Source organism: Pipistrellus hanaki, assembly GCF_964339955.1.
Source record: "Pipistrellus hanaki genome assembly, chromosome: 13".
NCBI classification, from domain to species: Eukaryota; Metazoa; Chordata; class Mammalia; order Chiroptera; family Vespertilionidae; genus Pipistrellus; species Pipistrellus hanaki.
In genome coordinates this window covers 46,736,059-46,761,888 of record NC_140515.1, presented here as the reverse complement: position 1 = coordinate 46,761,888, position 25,830 = coordinate 46,736,059, and the positions used below count along the sequence as shown (strand labels likewise).

General features: G+C 39.2%; 1 protein-coding gene across 1 annotated transcript in view; it reads right to left on the bottom strand.

Annotated features, from left to right (window-relative positions):
• Positions 1 to 10,352: 10,352 nt before the first annotated feature.
• LOC311631460 (uncharacterized protein) overlaps positions 10,353 to 25,830 on the bottom strand; it is a gene marked incomplete at its 3' end in the record, with an annotated part of 458,866 nt that continues 443,388 nt past the window's right edge. Inside the window, exons 4-5 of the mRNA XM_084901579.1 lie at positions 10,480 to 10,653; positions 10,353 to 10,376 (exon numbers count right to left, since the gene is read on the bottom strand). Of these exons, the coding sequence (XP_084757705.1) occupies positions 10,353 to 10,376; positions 10,480 to 10,653 (198 nt within the window). The remainder of the gene's footprint in view (positions 10,377 to 10,479; positions 10,654 to 25,830) is intronic.

Here is a 25,830-nt window from a genome sequence, read left to right as displayed (position 1 = left end):
AGTGGGGGGCATGTAGGAGACATTGATGTTCCTCTATCATGGATGTTTCTATCCTTCTCCCTTCCCCTCTCTTCTAAAATCAATAAAAACATATTTTAAAAAAGTAATAAAATCTTGCTATCATTATCTACGATAGGTCTGTTTCCTCAGATCTCTTGCATACCAGCTTTTAAGCAACTTGGAAATATGGACACTTTATATTACCCTCCAGTCCCTTCCTCTTCTACCCTACTTTCCTATATTAGAGCCCACCCACCACAATGTCCAGCTTACAAGATGTATTAAATGTTTGCTGAATGAATATATGCCCTTGTCCAAAGTTTAAGAGAATTGAGGGATCATGCCGGGGACTCAGCTTTTCTGGGTAGTCTATCAGAGTACTAGACAATCAAAAAAGTATAGTTAAGATGCAAGCACCCTTTAGTGAAACAAGCCTTAATCCCTGAAAAAAAAATGTGCAAATAAAGGAGAGAATTCTAGGACAGTAAGACCAAGAGTATTTATTCTCCTTGAGCCATGTACAAATGCGAGACAAACCAGCCACACAGGGAAGTAGAAGCATCACAGCTGATTCCATCTTGGTTTTACAATACTGTAATAAAAACAGGAATTGGCATTTAGTGTGTGATTTGTAAAACTGTGTTCCTAGGAGACTTACTCCTCTAGGGAAATGCCTCAAGGCATGCTGGGGGGAAGCAAGATAGCACAGGTATGGGTTCCTATAGCAGACACTGTTGGTTGTTTTCCCAAAAGGCATTTCCCTTTTTCTATCCTAAGAGAACCCTGAATTTCAATATGACTAGCCCTAGGGAATAACTTATTGTTTGTTTAAACCAGTGCTTTGCAAATGTTCATGTGCATACAAATAAACATGGGATCTTGATAAAATGCAGACTCATATTTAGTATGTTTAGACTGAAGATTTCTAAACAAGCTCCCAGATGATGCTGATATCATTAGTCCACAGATCACATTTTTTAAGTCCTAGGTTCTAAACCAATGATCCTCAAATATGATTACACAGAAGAATCACATGGGTGGCTCCTGCTTTCATTGGTTAAGTTTGGGGTTAGTTATATATAAAAGAAAAACATCCAAGGTGATTTAAATGTGCATGGCTTCTAGCAATAGGGGGAGGTCTACGTATATTCTTTTGCCTCTTATTATCACATTAAGTGCCCAGTCAGTCACCGGTGACTAACACTATACTTTCCATCAGGAAGACAAACAGGCTTGGTGCTTAATATGTTAAAGTTGACTAGGAAAATCAGTCTGGTCAATGACATATAAGTGGAAGTCTACCAAAGGAATTCTGGGGAACATTCTCTTTTTTGAGAAGACAGTAGTGCAAATGAAAGTCCGTGCTCTCTTCCTTTCTAAGGACCATTATAGGTAAATGAAGTGTTTGGGGGTGTGAGCTTCATCTTGTGCTAAGTCAGGGAAGGTGACACCACAACACACTGAGAGGATGGCGAGAGGAAATACAGAAAGAACCTCTCTCTTTGCTGATGCTAATTAACTGCCATATCAAACCTAGAAATATCTACTGTTTCCGTTACTGTTGCTGAGTAACAAGTGATCCCAGGTTTAGTGACTTAAAACCACAGCATTTTATCATGCTCCCAGTTCTGAGAGTCAGGAATTCATGAATTTAATTAAGACACAGTGGAAATGATTTGTCTCTGCCCTCTCCTGTCTGGGGCTTTAGATGTGAAGATCCAAATACCTGGAAGTGGCTCAAACAGCTAGAGAATGAAGCCATATGATGGTATCTTCACTCACATGTCAGACATGCTGGCCGAGAAGACAAAAGCTGGGCTCAGATGAGATTGCCCAGAGAGCATCTCCACATGGCCTCTCCATGTGGCTTGGGTGATTCCTCACAGAATGGTGTCTCACTCAGAAAGAAAGTGTCCTGAGAGAGAAAGCATTCAGAAACCCAGCTTTCCAAGAGAGTTTCTGATCTTGACCTAGAAATCACACAGTATCACTTGGGCTACATTCTATGGTCACAAAGGCTAGCCTAACTTAAGAAGAGGGCATTTAGACATCACATCTTGGTGAGAGAACAGCAATGTCCCACTGCAGAAAAGCATGTGGGATGGGTACTATTATGGCAGCCATATTGGCAAACATAAATGACTATCTCTATGTCCAGACTTTTTATTAAGACAATTACTACCCATCCATGTTTTTGAAGCCACTGTCAGTTAGATATTCTGTTTCTGTAGCAAAGGAATTCTAACCAATAGAGTTCCTTACTCCAACTTCAATGAATATAAGCATTTTATCATGTGCTTTGTATATTTAGACTAGTAGAAGATCTGTGGGTGACGGGAGTGATAGCATTAGACATGATGTGGCATGAAAGAGAGGGATGTGTAATGTCTTGACCTTTTGAGCAGCTGGGCAAGGTCTGGGGCAACCGGGTTCCTGAGCAATGAGCAGTCTCCATGAGGTGAAAAAAAAGTTTAGGAAAAATTACCATTGAGTAGTAGTCTTCTCACTCTGTTCACATGTTCTTTGAAGAGTTTTGAAAAACTATAGACACACTCATTTGTAAGCTGCCTAAAATTTTCATTGTGAGTTTTAACAAATTGCTACACACTACTCTTGTCCCTTGTGTGTGTGTGTGTGTGTGTGTGTGTGTGTGTGTGTACACACACATAGCATCTGGGAAAGACTGGAAACCCCATTGGTTTATGGTGCCCAATTAATCATTATATGAAGCGTTTCTTTGTTGGTGTCTCCCTAGCAAGGTTTTTACACCCTGAGGCAATAGACCAAAGTAAAATTTATAAGCAAGAGATACGCTTTCTCTTGGAAAGGACTGTGGTAGAGAGACCCTATAATATATCTTCCAAACGTGAACATTTTTTAGAATAAAAGGGAACACTATTAATAAGTGCTCTAGGAAATAAACATAAACCATAGAAATGGAGATATATGGTGACTTTAGCTACTGGAATACTAGTAAGTTATCAGACTAATCCATTTATAAAAGAGAATTCATGGAAGCTGAAGATCTGGTTATTACTTCATTTTCACTACTCTTTAAAAAGTTTTCAATAGCCCCTAGGAGTTTATGCAGACTTGTAATTAATCTAATGTTTAGCCATATCAGTCGCTTCAAGTATTAAACATTTTCACACATGTTAGTTTACAGAATAACAGTAGTTGGGATAACCATTAAAATAATCAATAATCTAAATGCCAGCATTTGTGCTTCATTTCAGAAACCACAAACAAGCAAACTGTGACTCTAAAACATCTTTGTGGCATGGGCATTGGAGCAGAGAGCTAGGATTCTATTGAAGAGGACTTGCTATTTATTTTTAAAGTTGGTGGGTAGCCTTTAAGCATAAAAGTCCTTATTTAGAATAAAGGAGAGGTGCAACCTATCCCAACCCCTTCCATAAACCTCCAAAAATATGCTTGTCCCTGCCCATACGGGGGAGTAGGGTCTGGGTTCAGGAAGCAGCTAGTAAGTTGCTGGGTCCCGTGGATACAGACAGTTGCCATGGACACAGGCAGCACATGCCTTCAATGTGAGACAATGTCCCCTCTGGTAGCTTTGTGAACCCTTGTTTTATATGACAACTTAACTCCCGAGGGAAGGCAGCTGTCCCTGTGCTTTGCAAACATGTTTCTAGAAAGGGACTTTTCTGGCAATCCGTTCAGGGACTAAAAGTCCTCTGCATCCCCTTTCTCCCTTGCAAATTTATTTCTACCTTGCTGGGTATCTCAGTTGGTTAGACTGTTATCCTGATACTCCAAGATTGTGGGTTTGATCCTTGGCCAGGGCACATACAAAAATCAATCAATGAATGCATCAACAAGTGAAACAACAACTCACTGTTTCTTTTTCTTCTCTATCTCTAAAATTCAATCAATGGGAAGAGAGTGAGAGAGAGACAAAGAGGAAGAGGGCAGGAGGGAGGGAGGGAGAGAAGAAGGGAAAAGGAGAGAAAGAGAGAGAGAGAGAGAGAGAGAGAGAGAGAGAGAGAGAGAGAGAGAGAGAGAGAGAGAATACGTATCTAACAATCTAGCACCAGGCTGCCCACTCTTCCACCCCTACCTGCCTACTCTTATCTTGAAGGAGAGATGGGGCCTTAGCAGCAAAAGCCTCCACTACCTCTAGGCAGCATCAACCTCTGCACATACTCCCATTACTTTTTAAAATATATATATATATATTTTATTGATTTTTTTTTTACAGAGAGGAAGTAAGAGGGATAAAGAGTTAGAAACATTGATAGGAGAGAAAGATCGATTAGCTGCCTCCCACACTCCCCTCACTGGGAAGGTGCCTGCTACCAAAGCACATGCCCTTGACCGGAATCGACCTTGAAACCCTTGAGTCCACAGGCTGAGCCACACCAGTCAGGGCTCTCATTACTCTCTATATTCTTTATCTTTTCTCTTTTTGTATTATTATTTTTAAAATCTCTTCTCTTCTTTAGCCATTTTGATTTTGTCTTCTGTATGAACTGGGCTCTACCTGGTGTCTCCCAATGAGCATCCATGGGGCAAGAGGCACATTGTGCTTCCTCATCAGAGAAAGAGCAAATAATACACAGGGTCCTGGCCTCAGCAGTGAGGATCAGATAATCCTCATCGACTGTTCATCCTCCCCCACTTCCTCTCTTCCTCAGTCCATCTCTCTACGGTCACTCTGTCACTCAAATGATAACATAAAAAGGCACAAGTGAGAAGGTATAAGGATAGCAGAGCTATTGGGCAGTCCAGCAAACCCCATTCTCTTAGGATTAACTCAAATCCCCAGTCACTAAATGACTATAAATTCACAGGAAGTTGTGGATATTTAATGTAGTTCCCCACGTCAAGTCATGAAGCTAGCAAGGTTATCGTTCAGCTGCTGCTGAAAGTATAAAATGAAAGACCAAAACCAGTGCACTAGTCAATATAGTATTTGGAAATCATTAGAATGATTTCATGAGTGAAATGTGCTATAAAAATATGATTAGGTAAGAAATTAACATGATATTAACTTCCTTAAATGGTAAAATGTATGGTATATTTAATATTTGACTTACATTATCAGCTATATTACTATAGTACTTGAATATTACTTTTTGCCATTTTATACCCCACGTTGAAGAGGCTGCCTTTGATTCCTGGACCTTGTTCCTTCATTTACTAGAGCCTGTGATTAAATATGAGGAGAGTTTGAATAACTTTACTTTTTTAAGATATGTATTAGAATGGCTTAAACCAGTTTGGCTCAGTGGATAGAGTGTAGGCCTGTGGACTGAAAGGTCCAGGTTCCATTCCAATCAGGGGCATGTACCTTGGTTGCTGGCGTGTCCCCAGTAGGGGGTGTGCAAGAGGCAACTGATCAATGATTCTCTCTCATCAGTGTTTCTGACTCTCCCTGTCTCTTCCTCTCTGTAAAAAATCAATAAAAATATAAAAAAATAAAGATATGTATTAGAATGATTATCAGGGTGATAGTTCTTTCATTTCAGGAGTGGAAAAATGTGTTTCAGAAAAATCAAACTTATATTAATGAATTTCAATAATTCTGAATTGCCATAGAGCAGTGATTTTCAACCTGTGTGCTACAATAATCTTTAAAACATGTAATACCTATTTAGTCATGGGCACTGACCTCTTTTCTCTAAGTCTATCAAATTAAAAAATGACAACAGCCAACACTACAATAGCCAGCTGGTGCAAAAGAATCAAAATTATACATATTTTTGTCAGACTGGCACACACCATATATTTTTGTGTGTGCCACAGGATTTTAATAATTAATTCATGTGTGCCTTTAAATAAATCATTGCTGTAGGTATCCATTTTGGTTTTCTATCATTCAAAAAACCCATTTCACCTTATCTCCTTCCTTAGGAAGTTTCACCAGTTTCACAAAGTCCTAAATAATTACCTAATGGCTCAAAAGTTAGCCACTGAGTCACTGGATGTTATGATTGTTGTATGTAGGCGGAACAATAGTTCTTCCAGATGTCCAGAACCTAATCTCTGGATCCTGTGGTTGGCACAAGCTGTTTTCCAATGGGCATTTGTGGGGCACAGAGGCATACTGTGCTAAAATGGCCAAAGGGACTTTGCAGATATCATCAAGCTAAGGATCTTTACATTGGGAGGTTATCCTGGCTTATTTGGGTGGGTCTTTAAATGTAATCACCTGTCTTCAGGAAAGAAGATGCTGTGCTTCTGGCCTTGAAGACAAAAGAGGGCCCAGGAGTGATGGTTTGCAAAGAAGGCAGCTCTAGAAGCTGGAAAAAGCAAGAAACACATTTTCTCGATAGCGTGTGGCCCTACCAACACCTCAATTTCAGATTCTAACCTCCAAAACAGTGAGAAACAAACAAATGTGTGTTGTGTTAAGCCCCCTAGCTTATGGGAATTTGTTACAGCAGCCACAGGAAACTAATACATTGTTGTACAACAGGGTTCTGAGAAATCCTTACTTGGTCAGTGAGAGGCATCATTGTATGCTGAGATTTCTATATGCTACCAATTTCAAGTTCACTAACCAGACATTCATGGGGTATCTGGATTCCTCAGTACCAGGGAAATGGAAGCCAAAGGAAGCCGCTTGCGTCACATGTACTGCTTACACAAACTTCACATAGGCTGACATCCATAAGAAAATAAAGAGCTGGAAATCTTCAATCAAACTAATCACTTAGAGAAAAGGGCCAGAGTTTCACAAGACTGTCAGACCATTTATAGTTTCATTAGAAGCTACTAAATTATATGACTCAAGAAAGTCACTGGCAATCTATTCAGACAGGAATTCCATTTCTGTGGTTTTAACCATAAAACCTTTGTGGATTTTACACTGCATGGCAACTACGGAATCTACTCTTACATTTTGGAGCCCAAAATATTTCTCTAGTAATTGGCTTTCCATATAGATCCCACTAATAATTATGAGGTAATCACCCTTTTGAGATATTGTCATGTTAAACCAGCTCTCAAAATCTCCCTATACTGAACCTCTGGCCTATTTTCAGATAGTATCATTCCTTTTACAAGGTGGTAGGAAACTTAAATGAGCACTAATCTTGGAGTCAAAAGTTTATTGCCATCTGATCAGGCATGGGAGGAAAATCTGAAAGAAATGTTTAAATGTTGAAATATGGAAGAATGCCAAGTAAGTTTCAAATTGATCCTTAGAATATCCTTGAAATCAAAAGTACAACACCCATGACTATTTCTTATAGATTTTTCCCATTGTTTCTTTCTACTTTCACACTTGACTCAATTCACTCTCAATGGTATGACAAAAGGAAGTAACAGCTTTTAGATTTTAAGTTATAAAAATTGACTAGACATCCTGTAATTATTCCAGTGGTTTTTAAGACAGGATAGACTCTATTATTCATTCCTATCCCCAGACCTGAAGCAAGTCTCTTATAAATAAAAGTACTTCTCTAAGGAGTAACATGAACATTTGAATGAAATGATTACAAATAATTCTACCTGGGGTACAATCATTGTCCTCAACATGTAGATAAAAACACAGGGACTCAGTGTTTGGAGCAATTGCTCAGTGGTAAGGAGCAATATAATACAATAGATACCAACACTCATTGGAGACAAAAACCATTTGAATTCAGGCCCCATTAGTGGCTATAATATTGGGCAAGATACTTAATTTGTCTGAGCTTCATTTTACTAATCTTTAAAATGACAATAACAGTAACTACCTCCTAGGCCTATGGTGAATATATCATCTATATTTGACCCTTCCACAACTTGGGGATCAGAGGCCTCAACTTCCTACTCAGTTGAAAATCTATATACAATTTAAGTTGGCTCTCCACATCATGGAATCCCAACCCAAGGTAGAAAATACACATAAAGTTGTTTAGAACAGAGTTTGGAAAATGTGTTCCATAAATATCAGTTACTTTTAGATGACCTTGAGGCCTGTAAGAATGCGAACTGAAATATTTCAATAAATTATATTTGTCATGACTAGCTTGACAAATAAAGACTGAAGAAAAGGTCAGAAACATTTTAGTAATGGAACTAGTTACCTCAGAAAATTTTATTCAAAGTATATGCAACTTACTTCTTTATTATAATGAAAAAAGATGCATATATTTTGAACATCAAACATACGAACGGATATACAAAAAGAAATCTTCTTCTTACTACAGAACTTCAGTCTATTATATGCAGATATACACACATACATGCATGTGTGTGTATGTGCATGTAATATTCTCCTAACTTTATTCCCTAACTTCCTTCTTGTTCCTCCACCAGAAATTTAAGAAGCCAGAGTGAGTTCTATAATTTTCTTGCTTAAAACCTTCCAATGGTTTTCCATCATCTACACTAATAAAAGAGAAATATACAAATTGACCATCACTTCAAGATGTCCACCAGCCAATCAGGAGTGAGTATGCAAATTAACTTAACACAGATGAAAGTGGCCCTGTCCTCCACCTGCTCCAGGCCTCTGGGCAACATGCATGCAGGCGTGAAGTAGCTGGGAGGGGCGGGACGCCTGCTATGAGGGGAAAGGTAGGTGGCAGAGGGAGCTACAGGAGTGGCACTCTGGCTGGATCGAAGACTGAAGGCTCTGGTAGGAGCCAAGATGGAAGGCAGTCACCAGAGCAAAGGCCTGGGTCCCGGGTGCTGGAAGAAAACTGGTGCCTGCAGCAAGCGGAAGGAAAACCTATTGCACAAATCTTCATGCAACAGGCCTCTAGTACCTAAATAAAATACAAATCCCTTATTCAAGATTATAAAGTACTACATACTCTGGCCTCTGACTTTCCTTCTGACTGTATCTCTCTGTTCTTTCTCAGCTAAGCTCCAGGTACACTGGCTTTTTCTCTTTGTGATGAACATTTAGGCTCATTCCTATATCTGGTCTGTCTCACTGTTTCCTCTTCTTGGAATGTTCTTCTTCCTGAACTTTGTATGTTATTTCTCTTTATCATTCAGATAAAACCTGGCCTCCTAAGTGAGGACTTGGCTGATCATACAACTTCAATAGTCACCCAGTCACTCTCTATCATTTCAACCATTTTGAGTCTTTGCATAACATTTAACATGACTACATACTTTTCTGTTGCTTTGTCCTTTTATTTATTCATATTTTCATTTATATAATTACCAGGGTTTCACCACCTTAGAATAGAAGCTCCATGAGTGCAAGACTTGATTTTGTTCACTCCTGTGCCTTCTCCACCAAGAAAAATGTTGGAATATAAAAATGCCTAATGCTTTATAAATTATTGTAGTTGGAAGAAAGGACAAATCAAAATAAATAAGGGTTATTTGGGTTCTTGTTCTAAATAGTTTCAAAAAAGTTACTAACACCGTCTTTGTGCATAAATCCTTGTCCATGTCCAATTAGATGCCAAAGGTTTAATTACTGAGTCAAAGGTATGTGCAATTTAAATTTTGACAGTTATTTCCAAATCACCTTTAAACAGAATTGTGCTAATTTACATTTTGAGTGGATTCCTTGAGTCTTCTTTTAAGTGTTTTTATGACATGATATTGGAAACACATTTCCTCCTCAATTTAGAAGCTGGAACACGTTATAGTCCCATAATCTTTGAATGCAAACAGAATAATCAAAGTGCAGAAATCCATGGGGGCCTTGTAAATGGCTGAAGAACCCATGTCTGCAGTAACTGATGGTGTGAGGAGGTACTACGATAAGCATACGTGACTTACTTTCAAAGGTCTCTCATTCATTACCCAGGAGTTTTGTGTTTGGATTTTTCAGAGTAAACATAGGTCTTCATATCAACATTCATTATGATTTTTTGTCAAGTATGCAAATGTAATTTACAATAAAAAAAAATCTTTGTAATTTTACTGGGACACCAAAAAAGATGAAGGCAGAAACAAGTAGCTTATGATAAAAGGTTCTCAAATTCCATGTGTTTATTTCTCCCCATTAAAGGTTAATTTCTCTTGCCCTTTGAGTCATTTATGCCAACAACCCCAGAGTTCTTGGTAGCAGGACCTGGACAATATTCTACTGATGAATTTACATGTGTATGTTAGTACCTGTTTAACTATAGCAACAAAGTCATTGATGAATTTTGGGACATACAGGCTCCATGGACTACTCTATTCTATTTTGAAAGGCATCAAAACTCATTCTCAGTGAAAAAGCAACAACTAAATTCATATGAAACAGCCCAGAGGACAACAGAAAATAAAACCAAAGACACACATACTTTCAGCCACCACACTATCATTCTGAAAATTCTGTCAATGTATTTCACCTTAAGATAATTTTAAATGAAACATCAATTTTTAACACAGATCATCCAAACATATGCCATGTAAGCATGTAAGACACTCTCCATTGCTTACCTCTGTTACTCAAGAGCAGCATAATGTTGCTTTGGAAAAGAGGTCCAATTAATAAAGCGATACCAATTCTGGATTCAAAATGTACCAAAATAAAGCATTCACTTTTCTAAATACTGACAACAGGGTACTTACAGCAGGGTGTCCAGTACAGTAGGTATAGCTGGCATGGGACTGGTAGTGCAAGCTTGCTCTTGGAAAGGAGTATGTACTCCAGGCTGGTTGGCTGCTGTTCCACTGGGAGCTGAAGCCAGGGCTCATGGTCAGTCTTGACTTACTCGTTTGATAGGCTCTCACTGTGGAGCTGGACTATCAAGAAAAAAGAAATGCAATGTAAAGACAGCAATGTATTGAACCCAAGTCAGACAGACAGGCACACACACACACACACACACACACACACACACACACACACAAGCACACATTTCCTTGTATGATCATAGCATAGAACTCAGCTGGTTAAAGGAAATGGCTGATCTCTTAAGAGGAGACATGACATGTTGTTCTGACTAAGATAAAAGTGCTTTCTCACTATTAGAATTTGGACTGGATCACAAAGCACTATTGATATTATTGAAAAGAGGTTTTTTCTTCTTTTTTTTCTGGTTGAACATGCAACTCCATTCTTCAGAAATGAAGTATGTTTTAGAGGTGACAGCAACAGTGATATATATTTTTAAGATATTTTTTATTTATCTCAGAGAGTAAGAGAGAGGAAGAGAGTGATAGAAATATCAATGATGAGATATAATCATTGATAGGCTGCCTCCTGTACATCCCCCACTGGAGACTGAGCACACAACCCAGGCATATTCCCTGACTGGGAATCAAAACGTGACCTCCTGGTTCATAGGTCAATGCTCAACTAAGAAGACATGCCGGTTGGGCAGCAGTGATATTTGAAGTTACATAAATTTCCTTTCACCACAGTATTCACCTTAGAAGTTCACTATAAGCCTCATCAGAATGCAGTAAACAAAGATCACGTTATGATAGTTGGACTGAGGCATAGGTTGGTTCCTGACACTAACTGGTCTTCAAGTTCCATGAGTCTATTGCTGTCCTAAGGGAGAGAGCAGCAGAAATCTGGACATACTCCAACATGTTGCCCTTTCACTACAAAAGACAGCAAAATGATGAAGGATTTGAAATTGCCATTTACCCCCAACTGGCCCTGCCAATGTAATTACAAACAGAGGAATATGAAACTATAAATCAATTTTCCAAACGTTAAATATATCTTCTTGTACATAATTGTACATAGAGTGGAATGAACTAAAAACAAAACTCACTTGTATCTCCTGTTCATTTTTTCCCCTCAGATGCCATGGCATATAAGGCATATAATAGTTTCTTTTCAGAGACCAATTTCTATCATCAAATTGCAATAGCTACTTACCCATGTAGCATAGTAACTTTCACAATAAATTCTATTTATAAATGTATGGACCCATGCCAACTCAATCATTGGGGAAATGTGCTAATCTCATTGCCATTATATTCAGGAAACCCAGTGGGGAAGAAACTTTTATCCGAGATTGTATTCCCCACTGGGCTAGATTCTGATACCATTAGATACTTCGAGAAACAACTCTTATGAAGAAAGGTTTGGGCATCTTGGGGTTACTAAAGGAAGCAAGGCCTCAGCAATTCAAAGGCACCAGGCAGGGTATTTTCTCTCATAATGTCCTCAAAATTTTGGAAGGTGAAAAGAAAATTTAAATCAGCAATTTACTGTTAAACTACTTAAAAGCTTTCACCCCAAAAACTGGAGAACACAGCTTTGTTAAGGTAAATACATTTATTTGGTATCTGTTGCTACTCTCATCCCCATTATCACACAAACTATGTGTGTTCTCCAAATGTTCAACAGTTCAATGGGATGTACGGGTACAGCAAAACCAAGGTACATACTACTGCATGCCTGCCTAAGACAAACCTGTGCTGGAGAAGCTATAATGGACTTCTATAACACTAAGATATCTTGGTTCCAAGTATGGAAGCTTAGTATTTGTATTTTTTTTAAAATACCCTATTCACCCTATTATTTGTACCACATACACAGTCACTTCAAAGACTAAATAAGTCCACCCATACAACCATTTTTGGCTCCAAAAGTGTATTGGTTTCTGGTCACTTCTCACTCCCACTTGCTCAGTTGATTGTATAGGTAGCTCCTTCGAAACTAGACATGGTTAGATTCTTTATTTTTACATTGGCCCAGGAACCTTGAATTTCTTGGGATAGCAGGCAGTATATGCATAAGTAAGTTGGTAAGTACCTGAATCTCTTAGTTTATGTTCCGAAATAGCTTCAGTCTCCCCTCAATGATTTTATTCATGGTGGTCTTCTTCATGGAAATTCTTTTTTCTCCCTTTTTGTCCACAAAGCTCATGCTCAAGTCACATCTCTTACCTCATCTCATTCCTGTTGCCTCTGGTTTATGCTGACCCTTGCCTTTCTGCTCTCACATAGCTTTCCCAGTGCAGTTTAAACACCTTAGCATGTGATTGTGTTGTTTTGCTTTCTTCCCTATATATGTAAATTCTGCTCTTCCAATAGGCTGAGTCTAATGAGGTCAAGATCACTATCATCCCCCACATTTGAAGGCATTAACTGTGTTTATCCTCCAATATGCTATCATCTTTCCCTTTTTACTCCATGACACTTCCAACTGCATGTTCTTCTCCCACCTTATTGCTTATCTTTCTTTTGTTCTCCCTAAATGGTGTCTTTTGCTAGGGCTTATTCCTCAGTTCTGTGTTCTTCACTCTTATCACTTTCTTCCTTTGTAATCTTATTCAGGACCAAAGCTTTAAGTATTACCTTGAAGAATATGACTCTCAGATATACTTTAACAAACTCTCTCCTAAATACCAGTCCCAAATCTTAAAATATCTGCTGGATATGGATGTATAACTGCTAACTGTCAAAAAGGGAACCAAAGTTTAATTTCTGTGTGTAAAATTAGATGCATTAATTGCTTCACTCTAAGATTTCATTTCATCTTAATTTCTTTATTTATGGTATTTCTGACAATATTTTGAAAACAAGTTCCTAGAAGCTTTAGAATTACTTGGACTCATTTATCTGATCAACTTTCCATTATCAGTGTCACCAAATTCTATTGAATCTTTTCAATAGTTCTTGAATTGATGCTATCTTTTCCATTCCCGCTACCACTATGCATTTTTAGGATTTTATCATTTCAATCAGTCATTAAAACTAATTTCTACCTGCCAGCATGGCTCAGCAGTTGAGCATCAACCTAGGAACCCACAGGTCACCAGTTCAATTCCTGCTCAGAACACATGCCCAGGTTGGGGACTCAATCCCCAGTTGGGAGTTTGCAGGAGGCAGCAGAATGATTTTGTTTCTCTCTCATTAATGTTTCTCTTTTTTAAGAATATGCTTAGTAGCCTCCCACTTCCTATCTTTCAGTCTAAATGTCAATAAAATATATTTTTAAAAACCTACTTTCTATGTTAAGCTTTGATTGATTCTCCACAATTACACTACCTTAGTTTTTCCAGAAAGCTGATTGTATTATGTTACTCCCTGCTAAAGAATGTTCAGTGTCTCCCTGCTATCTATGAGGAAAAGTCTAAACTTCCTAGTCTTTCACTTGAATATTTTTAATGTGATCCTCACATACATTGCAAGGCTTACTTTTGGTTCCTTCCCATATAACCTCAAGCCCCGGGGAGATTGCTAATCCAAGTATTTCATGCATGCCCATGCCATTGTCATAAACCATCTACTTCCTAAAATGTCCTCCTCTCCTCTCAGTTCCCACTAAAACATCCCTAGCTTTCATAGAAAACCTTTTTCAATGCTCAGCCTCCAGCCCACAGGGACTTTGGCTTCTGCTAGGCATGGACATTACTGATTTTCTGCCATATTCATCGGATCCTTTCATCATCTGTGCAGCTACTGAGGAAATCAATGCCATAACTTCATCAGTATAACTCATCAATGTCTTAATTAGTCTCACACAACCATTATTATGTCCCACCACACTTCTTTGGGGACAGGCATCACAGCTGTGTTTTCCAGAAGGGATCACAATGCAAGAACTTGAGTACAAGTGGTTCATTTTGGAAGTGATCCTAGAGAAAAATCAGTTGGAGAATAGGAAATGTGACAGAGTTAGAATCAGTCAATAAGTTTGCTTCACTGAATAAATTATTACTTGGAGAACCAAGGCTCAATTCCTTTGGGGGACTCAGAGTCAGTGTAGAACATGCTTCTGAGTTATTCTATTCAAAGTGAAAGAAAGTAAGGGTATTTAACCTCTGATTCCCATGCATCATTGGCTGTGAGCTGCTCCTGGGAGCATTAATTCCCAGGCACTGCTGGCCTACTCACCATAGGCAAAAAGAAAGTCCTCACATGGAGAGTCCCAGGAGATTGTTGACATGCTCTAGGCAAGTAAGTACCAAGAAGTATGGGCAAAGCATTGATAGCATGTGCTACTAAATGGATGAGTTCCTGAATTTCTTTGTACCTGCCATAGAACCTTAGCTATTTGCATTTTCCTTTTGCATAATTGAAAGCGCAAGGTCAAATTGGTTTCACTTTTCTACCATTAAAAACTTGCAAAGACAAAAGAATATATTGGGATAGTTGATAAGCACAGTGAAAAGGTGCTCAAAATCATTAATCCTCAAGGAAATATAAAATAAAGCTACAATAAGGTACCAGTTCATACCCACAAGAATGGCTAAGACTGAAGACTGACAATACTAAATGTTGAAGAGTTTACTGAGGATCTCAACTCTCATTCGCAGTCCTTGGCAGGGTAAAATGGTATGGATCTTGCTACCAAGTCTTATAAAATTAAATATACTTCCACCTATGACACAGCAATTCCACTTGCACTTATTTACCTAAAAGAAAATATATTTATTCAAAAATACATTTTAAGAATATGCTTAGTAGCCTTATTAATATTAGTCCTAAATCAGAACTTACTCATATCTCTGTCAACAAGATAATGCATTAAAAATATTAGAGCACATTCATGTAATGGAATACTACTCAGTGATAAAATAGAACAAACTTCTAATACATACAATTACATGACTATATCTCAAGATTGTGCTAAATAGAAGAAAATCAGGAATAGAAGAGTAGATATGGGTGAGTTCATTTATATGAAGTTTAAGATGAGGAAAACACCTACAGTAATAGAAATCAAAATGTGTTTTCTGGGGGAGTTGAGAGGAATTGATTAGAAAGGGAAATAAGGTAATCTTATATGGCAGTGGTTGGCAAACTCATTAGTCAACAGAACCAAATATTAACAGTACAAAGATTGAAATTTATTTTGAGAGACAATTTTTAAAAAATATTAAACTTCTTCTAATGCCACTTCTTCAAATGCACTTGCCCAGGCCATGGTATTTTGTGGAAGAGCCACACTCATGGGGCCAAAGAGCTGCAGTTTGCCGACCACTATTCTAGGGTGATGGCAATCATCTTATTTTTGGTGGTCATTACATGAATGCATACATTTGCCAAAACTCATCAAACTGAATGTGTGAGTTCTGTGCATTTGACTAAGTCTTAATTATTTCTCAGTCAAAGAAAACTATATTGCAATTGCACAAGGATCATTCTGAAATTTTCCTCTCAAGATAGAGATGGCTGAGAAACCGAAGCCTAAGGAACCAAAAATCCTAATTTTTTAGATCCCATAATTGGCTAATCTGAGTTCTGCCATCTTTTCCCTCCTTGGCATGCCCTCTGAGAGCAATGCCAGGGAGTATCTAAGGGCCAAACAGCAGGCAGCCAGAGAGAAGAGCAAAGAGTCTGGATAAAGAGCCTCTGAATAAGCAAGAACTGGCAGCATCATCTGGTGTCTGCCAACAGATCTGGGGGCATGACTGTTGGAGCAAGAAAAAATGGAGCACAGCACACAGCATGTACCCTGTCACACACTTCCAGAAATTACAAAGCTCTATGGAACACTTGCTACTCTCTCTACTCTTCAGCACTAGCAAACAAAAGGAAGCTAAAGGGAGGGACAGAACAAAGCTGCACTAAGGGAAGTGGATGCAATGATTAGGAAGGGCACACCTAATGCTAAGATTTCTATACACAACTAAATAAGTCTATAAGGAGATATTGAGACTCACATGCAACTTACTACTTATCAGACACTGATGGTCCTAAGTGTTTTATATTTGCACTGGGATAACTTAAGTATTACTCATAACAAGTTTACAAGTAAGTTACTACTATTATCTGCATTTTATCAGTAAGGAAATGAAGGAAGAATGAACAGATGTTAAGAAAAAGGCTGGTTTGAGTGTTAAGGAGGAGGAATAGGCAGGAATAATTACAAAAATCAGGAGGGGAGGAACAGCCAAAGTGGATCAGAAAGTGAGGAAAAATCAATATTAATGTGTTATTGGTATCTATGGAATAAGGTAAAAAGCAGTGGACTCTGCTGAGTTTTCACAATGTTATCTAAATTGTCCACTGAAAGATGGGGGGTTGGAGTATTTGTGGACTGACTTCTGTCTCTCACTGGGTAAGGGTTGGAGTCTAGGAAATGATCACAGGTAGCATTTACAATCTATGTGCAGACATGGGAGAATGAACTCTCTTGGCATCAGAGGCGGCCCTGGGGAAGAAAGTAGGAAGACATATTAGGTAAGTTCAGGTAGGATACTGTAAGTGCTTGATGAACAAGAACTGTCCATGGTAGTTGCAGTTGAAATCAGCTGAGCCAGAGATGGTGTTGGGGGAATGTGATGTGGTAACTGGAGGCAGCTACTACAACCACCTCTCCACCTCTCTGAGAATGGATATAAAGATCATAATCATAATAGCAATGTTGATAGGCAGCTTCCTGCTATGTGTCTTTCATGCATTGTCTCTGAATCTTCCACACAAGTCAATGGCATAGGTGTTGTTATCCATATTTTACTAAAGAAACAGGGACACATAGAGTTTAGGAATCTTGTCTAAGGATACACAGCTAGTAAAGACATAGAGCTAAGAATTACACATTCAACATATGTAGAACAAAGGTTGATTACATGATTAACAATGTATCTTCTCCAAAGAATAAGTCTTAGGGATGAACCACATACTTCACTCCGAAAGAGATAGTAAGAAAGATCATTATAGGAATACACTAATATCTCTATATATAAAAGCCTAAGTGACGTTTATGACCGGAATGACTAGAACAACTGGTTGACCGGTCACTATGATGCTTGCTGACCACTAGGGGGCAGACACTGGGCAGTGCAGCAGTGAGGGAAGGAGGAGGGGGAGAGGCAGGGAAATGCATGGTGGCAGGGCACCCACGGTGGCAGCGGCAGCTGGCATCTTTCCTTCCATGCCTGGCCCGGCAACCATGACATCCTCTCCCAACTCCACAAGGGCCTTCTGGCCCTGGGCTGGGACGGGAAACAGGAGTGGGTGGCAGCAGATGAGGCCCCTTTCTCATGGATGTCAAGGGCAGGCTCCCTCCTTGGGGCCAGCAGCCAACCTCTCACGTTCCTCCTCTTAGCTGGCAGACCTCAATCTGCTTAGCCCTTGTCAGCCTAACCTCAATTAACCTGGCCCGAATCATCCCTAATCACTGGCCAGGCCTAGGGACCCCACCTATGCATGAATTTGTGCACTGGGCCTCTAGTAAATATAATGTCAAGGATCCAAAAGAGCACAAAATTGTTACGAGATGCAGACATGAGCACCAGCCACTGTTAGGGAACAATAACATATTTCCCTGTTGGCAATATTGTTATTGCATGATAATGCACTAAAATTAACTCAAGTTCAATTATTAGTGATGACACCATAGCCAACACAAACTGCCCACATTTGTTTCCTTTAAAAGCTGCCCAATGAATCCTCCTCTGTAGGAAGGAATTGCAAGATGATTCTAGACATACAACCAATACATTTATACTGATATTATTTTAAGTATATTCCAATGGTAACCTAAAAATACTGCTGAAGTTAGTCTTAAGGAGACTTTATATCCATTGTAATAAATACTATTGAAATATATGGAATATGCTGCATATACTAACAGAGCAGAGACTCCTGTAATAACTACTGTGGTAAATGTGTTTTAATAGCCCAGCTAATTTTCCCACAGCTCCTGCTGAACACAGCATATGCCTATATAGACCTGGTTATTCCAGGAGATCTCCCAAGCTGAGTCACCAGGTAGTCAACTGACCCAACCTGGGCCAATCAGAGATTTCCCTGAAAATATGGAATTGCCATTCCATGACTCATAAATCTCCATTGGACACTTGAACTAAGAAATGGTATAAGGGAAGAACTGAGGTTTGGCTGCATGAATGTAGAAACAAAGCTCATCTGGGAAGAGGCCAGGGAAGAGTGTGTGTGTGTGGGGGGGGGGGGGGGGGCAAGAAAAAGGAAGTAAAGACAGTAACAGAGACAAGAGATATTCTTACTTGAAGGAAATAGAAAGAACGTTTCAGTTCTGGATGACTTTTATAGTCTTTGGCTCCAGTCTCTTGCAACAGCTGGCTGCACTTCCTGACCCTGAGTTCCATACTATATTCCTGCATCCAAATACTAAATCCTTCCTTCCTGCTTAGGTGATGTGGAGTATAAATTGCAATTAAATAACCATTGACTAAGCAAAGGGAAAGGAGCAGACATATAGAGAAAGGAGAGTTGAGAGAGAATGTGGTGCAGATGGAGAGAGAAACAGAATGCTTTTGGGTTCCCAGAAGACCTGCCACGTATTGCACAGGAATCCTGTGAACCCTTCCAGGGATTTCCCCTTTGCCTTTGTTCATTGGAGTGGATTTCTCTTCCTAACAACCAAATGGTTTCTCTGTGTCCATGGACCTTCATTTTCACCCATAAACTGTACTTGCTGTTCTTCTCCTTAGGCTCTTAAATCAGCATTTCCAGGTGATATTAGAGATTCATGATCCACAATTGAAGGTTTTACAGTTGTTCTAAAGTAAGAACCATATAAGTAAAGGCAAAAAGTGTGAACCAAACATTGCACATACACAATGCCATTCTGGATCAATTAGTTAGTGCAACACACTACAAAGTATACATAAGAAAGACTAATCAACAGATCAATAAATAGTTTATTAGAAATATAACAAATTAGCTTCTACTCCTAAAAATATAGTGTTGTAATAGTATCACATCTTATTTCTTTGTTATTCCCTTTTGCCCTCATCATTTTTATTTTTAGCATCACCTCACAAATATTGTGATAGGGGAGAATTAAAAAATGTTTACATACACATATACATGTGTGCGCAGACATGTACATGCATACCTAAGCACATGCACACACATACACACATGCATTTCTCTTAAGTCCCCACAATGAACTTTTCAGTAAGCACATGTCAACATGAAGTTCACTGAGAGGCTAAATGACTTCCTGTGTGTGTTTATTTCCCTTACTGCCCACGAGGAAGTCTGAAAAGTACAGTTTCTACCCAAAAGCTCTCAGGGTTTCGATAGGTTTTGCAGAGTTCCCTCCCCACCCTGTGCCCCAAGCAAAGGATTCTTGCTGTGTGGTTTCTAAAGATTTCACTTAGAACCAGTTGCAAACAGAGCCTGAATGGACAGTAAAACCCACACCAACCTCTCTTGCAGGACAAGTGGTGACTTTGTTCCTTCACAAAGGCCTGAGAGGGAATCGGGAGAGAGAGAGACTGATCTTCTGGTATAAGAAACTTCTTTCAAATAAATCCTTTTAAACAGATCTAAATCATGACACTGGAAATGAAGGAATCTGCACAAGGAAATGGGGAGGCATGTCTGCGTCCTTACACACATCTTCCAGAGGAATAGAAACAAATCTTTCCTGAGTGACCTGTTATCTTCTATGACATTCCTCAGAGATGCATCTCTCGCTTGGCTCTGCACATACGCTTCTCTGAGGAGAAGGAGGCTTTTTCAATATGGTTATTGTTACTGCCCTGACATTGGAATGTCTTATTTTTTCAGCATTGCTTTTCTCATGAGTTGTAAATATAAATCATCTGTGTGAGCTTTTCTATAAGAGGCCCTTTTATAAAATAATCATAAACCATGGTGGTTTTTTTTGCATTTACATCTACTATTACTGTCTAGCCTCAAAACTTCAAAAAGGAGAATGTTGTGAAACATTCTGTATGCTCTGCAGACATGGTTTTAGGGCTCTTGCCAGCCACCTGATGCTCTCCCAGCTCCTCCTGAAGCTAGCTTTAGACCAGCCAGGCAATACCAGGTGACTCCCCCACTCCCTAGTATTGGATTGGACCAGGACGTCCCCAGACCCACTCTGTCTGGTCAGATGCTCTCTCCCAGACACGGGAAACTGCCACTTGGTGTCTAGGAACCTCTATTAGAAACTAGTAAAAAGGAGCTGGGTCCACTGTGAGGTACCAACTATACAATGACTTATAGTACTTTGGAGATTGGAAAGAGGGTTTCTGGCATGAATGTGAATGGAGAGAAAATTTCACATTCTCTCAGTTGCTTTTATATACTTATCTGGGAAAGGATCAGGTAATTCAAAGCCAGGGATTCTGCTCTCTCCCAGTGTTACAATATTGGTAATGTTCCATACCTTTATGACACTGGTATGACTACGCAAGTCTTTCTGAGAGGAAAGAGTGCTCATATAATGACTATGCTTTTTTATTTCTTTCCCACATCACCTCAACTTTTATTTGTCCCCTATTTGACAGTGTTCACGGGACCAGGGCAACAACCACCCCTGATGGAAACAGGGATGATTCCCAAGCAAGAGACTGGCACTGTGTTTTTAAACCCTTATTTCAGAATCCCTAAAGGTCTGATGGAGCAGGATGCACCTTAGCCCCATCTGGTATAATTGGGGCAAATAGGAATGCATCCATAATAGCCTGGTGGTAAAAATTCACCCACTCGTTCTGTGCCTGTGTGTCCTTACCTAGTCCTAGGATGCGTAGACTATCGCTAGATCTGTTGCTAGGTTAGAAACACTACCTGCAATCTGGACCAGCAAAGTGGATGAACCCAATGTTCTGTCCAACAGTGGGAGAGTTCTGGTATAAATGGAGAGTGAAAAGAAGATCTCTCCAGGATCTTCTACATGTGAACATGTAGAAGATCCTGGAGAGAGCATGGAAGCTCTGCACCCCTTCCCACGGGCCTTGCTCTACACATCTCTTTCATATGGGTGTTCACCTCTGCCCTTTAGCACGTACTTTTACAATAAATCAGCAATCTAGAAAGTGAGCTGCTCTAGTAAATTAATTGAACCCAAGGAGGGGGTGGTGGGAACCTCTAATGTAAAGCCATTCTGTCAGAAGCCTAGGTGACAGTCTGGATATGACATTGGCATCTGGTGTGTGTGTGTGTGTGTGTGTGTGTGTGTGTGTGTGCGCGCGTGTGTGTTTATGGGGGAGAAGAGGCAATCTTGTAAGACTGAGCCCTTAACATGTGGGATCTGATGCTGTCTCCAGGTAGAAGTGTCAGAACTGAGTCATACTGTAAGACACCTAGCTAGTGTCACAGAATTGCTGGATCTGGGAAAAAACCTCCATACAGGTGACCAAAGGTGTCACAAGTGAAATGTTCTGTGTGAGTAGTAAAGGTGATACACACAGGACAAATGTGTTATTCCTATCTGACTTTCCTGAGTCTCAGTTTCCTTTTCTGTAAGGTTGGACTAATAATAGAACCTATCTCATAAAACTGGCATCAGGTTTAAATAAATGAATAAAGCATTTAACAGAGTTAATCATACTCACTTAATGGTACAAAAATTATTATTGAAATGAAATGCTACTTTTAAAAAATAACATAAACACAAAATTTTTGTATTAGAATTTATGAAACTCTTCATTCTTTCCTTCCTCTTTTTCCTTTTTCTTTCCCTTTACTCTCTTTTCCTCCCACCTTCACTTCCACTCTACCTTCCTTTTCTCCTTCCCCCCTTCCCACCGAAATAGAAAAAAAAATCAACCTAGCAGAGGCTAATTTCTTTATATTTGAGTAATTGATTCTAACACTTATTTTTCTTTTCCACACCAAAAGTCACCTTACAGCTAATTCCTGGCTCAGTGCACAGTCAATGAGCCCAAGCACAAAATTGCTCCTGCTGGAGTGTTTGGAAGTTAAAGTCACATAGAACATCCCTGGAGGACACTCCCACAGTCCCATAGTGGCTGAGACTGGAATAGGCTGATTCCCTCAAATGAAATTAGCCTATAAAAACGACAATAAGATAAATGGAAAATGATCCTTACAAGTCATTTAATAGCTTCACATCAAGAGGTAGGCTAGTTTATCTGGTTAAAGGGGAATTTCAATGCTAGACCATGAGAGATGCTAGGGCAGGAGTTAATGATCTTCTTACCTCTGCAACTAGAACCATATCTAACACACAGTGGATGTTCCAAATGATTCATCTATCCATTCATTCATTACACTTACTTAATGAGGGCCTACAATGGGCCAGGTCTTGTATAGAGGCTGGGACTACAACCACGAGAAGAAATTAGTAGAGATTAATAATTAGCTAGGGAGACAGGCATTTTAATATGCCCATAAATAGTGACATAATTGTTTCAATGGGGAAATACATAGCAAATGAGAATATAGAATAGTGCCTCTCCTCCCTCCTCCCACCCCATAACCTGGCTGTAGGGAAGGTGAGATGCAAAGCCAGGTGTGTATACTGGGTGTAAACTGGAAGAAGTTATATTTAAAATAGTAGCTGAAAGACAGAGAGAACTGCAACAAATGAAGAGAGAATGGACAGACTGAAAGAACCACCCTGATTCCATGAAGGTTTAGGGAGAACAGTTCTTGTGAAAAATTCATTGGGTTAAGCGAGAGAGCAGTGCTAGAAGGGTTATTCTTCATGGGAAAAGGCTCAAGGAATTGGGAGGCGATGGGAGTGTGGTAGAGGAAGGACATAAACCTGGAGAGGCAGAGAAGGCACATGAGTTTAAATTTTTACCCAAAGCCCTGATTTGGGGGTGGGTAGCGGGTGGGGGGGGGGGTGCGGGGTGCGGGCGTGGCAGGGGACAAGGGCAGGCAGAGGAAGCAGCCAATCAGTGAATCTCTCTCATCGATGTTTCTATCTCTCTCTCCCTCTCCCTTTCTCTCCAGAATCAAATATATATATATATATATATATATATATATATATATATATATATATATATATATATATATATATTTTTTTTTTTTTTTTTTTAAATTTACCCAAAGACAAAGCAAGGGTAACCAGTGAAATAATTTACTCAGGTGGACAAGTGTTTGGATTTGCATTTAATAGCAGATACTCTGAAAGTCCCTGGAAAATGGATGGGGCAAGGTCAGACCAAAAGATAGGGATTTGATCTTAGGAAAGTCATTCAGTGGTACCAACAAGAGGGGATGGCAGCCTCAATCAACATAAGTACAAGTAGATAGATTTGAGTTATACTTAGGAGGGGCTGCCCATTAGGACCCATGGGGAGAAGAGGTGGCAGGAAAGATGTAAAGAATTCCAAATGACTCAAGGGTGACGGATGACACTGTCATTCATTTTAGGGAGCAAAGGAAGATGATCATCATTATGAGGTAGGAGGGTGTAAAAAATAATACATTCAATTGTGAACATGTTGAAGCTGAGATGTCTATGTGTCCACGTGTGGAGGAGTGTGAATTTGGCATTCAGCAGAAAAGTCTGGGCTAGAAACTTAGAATTCATCAACTAAAACCATGCAAATGGACTGAGTTAAAAAAAGGTAGCAAGCTTGAGGCTATCACCAAAGATATTAGTATAAGCTTAAGGTGATGAGCTAATTCAATTAGGTCCAGTATCTCCCGAATTAAATCCCCATCGGCCAAAGACATAGGAGTGATTTATTAGTGGAAAATTCTGTAAAATTACTGTGCCATGCTGCAAAGTGTGGCCGAGTACCAGGAGTGGTTTGCCCTTGGCATCAAGCTTATTCTAATATTAGTACCACTTATTGAATTCCTACTTCAAAGGACACAGACCATGGGGAGCTTTCATTCTAAAGCAAACAATGTAGTCTCTCCACCTGCCGTGAAAAATCATTACAGATTGAAAACCTGAACTGGGTGTCAGAGAATTGAGGCTAGAGTAACAATTGAATCTTAGTTAAAAAAAAAATGGTAGTCATCACCCAAAAACTGTCCTACCCACAGACATAAAATCCTGCCAGGAATTATGTCTTCTCCACATTTTTTCAGTTGAGGCTGTTGAATGGCATCAGTGTCACACATTGTCCCATCAGCTAATTAAAGAACGGGTATTTATTATTACCTTACTCTATGCAAGGAGCTGTGTTATGTCCTACAGAAGGCACAGGGAACTGAAAAATTCTCACGCTAATGAAGCTTTCTATGTATTTGAATATGTCCGTGGATACTCAGTAAATGTTTATCTTTAAAAATGCCTCTACTAGCCTCTTGCTAGAAAAAACCACACTGACTTTTCATAAGTTTTACTGAAATGTGAGCCATTCCGTGAAGTCTTACTCTACTTGCAGTCCTTTAGCAGATATCAACCACTCTTTCATCTTCCTTTTCACGATGTTGTAACATATTTCTGTTACATATCTTTTTGTATGTATGCCAGGTATATCTAAGTTCATAAATGTGTTTGTGCAAGAATATGTGCTTATGCAAACATTTATATCTTACCCTCTCTCTCTCTCTCTCTCACACACACACACACACACACACACACACACACACACACACACACCACAATCTTTTAGAATACGGGTAGAGAACCATGCTTCTGCCAAGGGTCATTTTGATATTTGTAACATCATTCACAGGCCAAATAAAATTATCAACTTAAAAATTATCCCCCTATATTTGGTTAAATATTTAATTAACTCACCCCTAATGCTTTGGCAGGGCTAGATCAAATGATTTTTGTGGACCTTTTAAGGCCCACAGGCTAGATGTTCCCACATGTGGATTAGGGGGTTGGCAAAGCTTTTTCTGTAAAGGGCCAGATATCAAATACTTTAGTCTTTGTGGCCAATACAGTCTTGGTAGCAATTATTCAACTTTGGTATTATGGGGCAAAAGTAGCCATAAACAATCTGTAAAACAATGGGCATGGCTAAGTGCCAATAAAATTTTATTTGCAAAAATAGGCAGTGGCCAGGATTGGTTTTGACACACCCTGTTTTAGACTTAATTTTTAAAGTTTATCTCTATACTTTCCCAACAATTTGCATAATGCTGTAAAAAATAGAATGCATTGGAAAAAAAGGCTTGGAATCAACTACTATATTTCTTTATGTGATTACAAAAAACAATTGATTTTGAAAGTCAAAGGAGGAAAAGATCATCAAGATGGTAGGTCTATAAAACAGTGGTGTTGATGAGATTGATAAAGAAGTAGAAAAAAAGTATTTTGGAACAAAAAGTAATATATCAGTGTTTTGTTCAATCTGCCTACAGACTATCCAATTGGAAATACCCTATAGAACAAAGATGGATAAG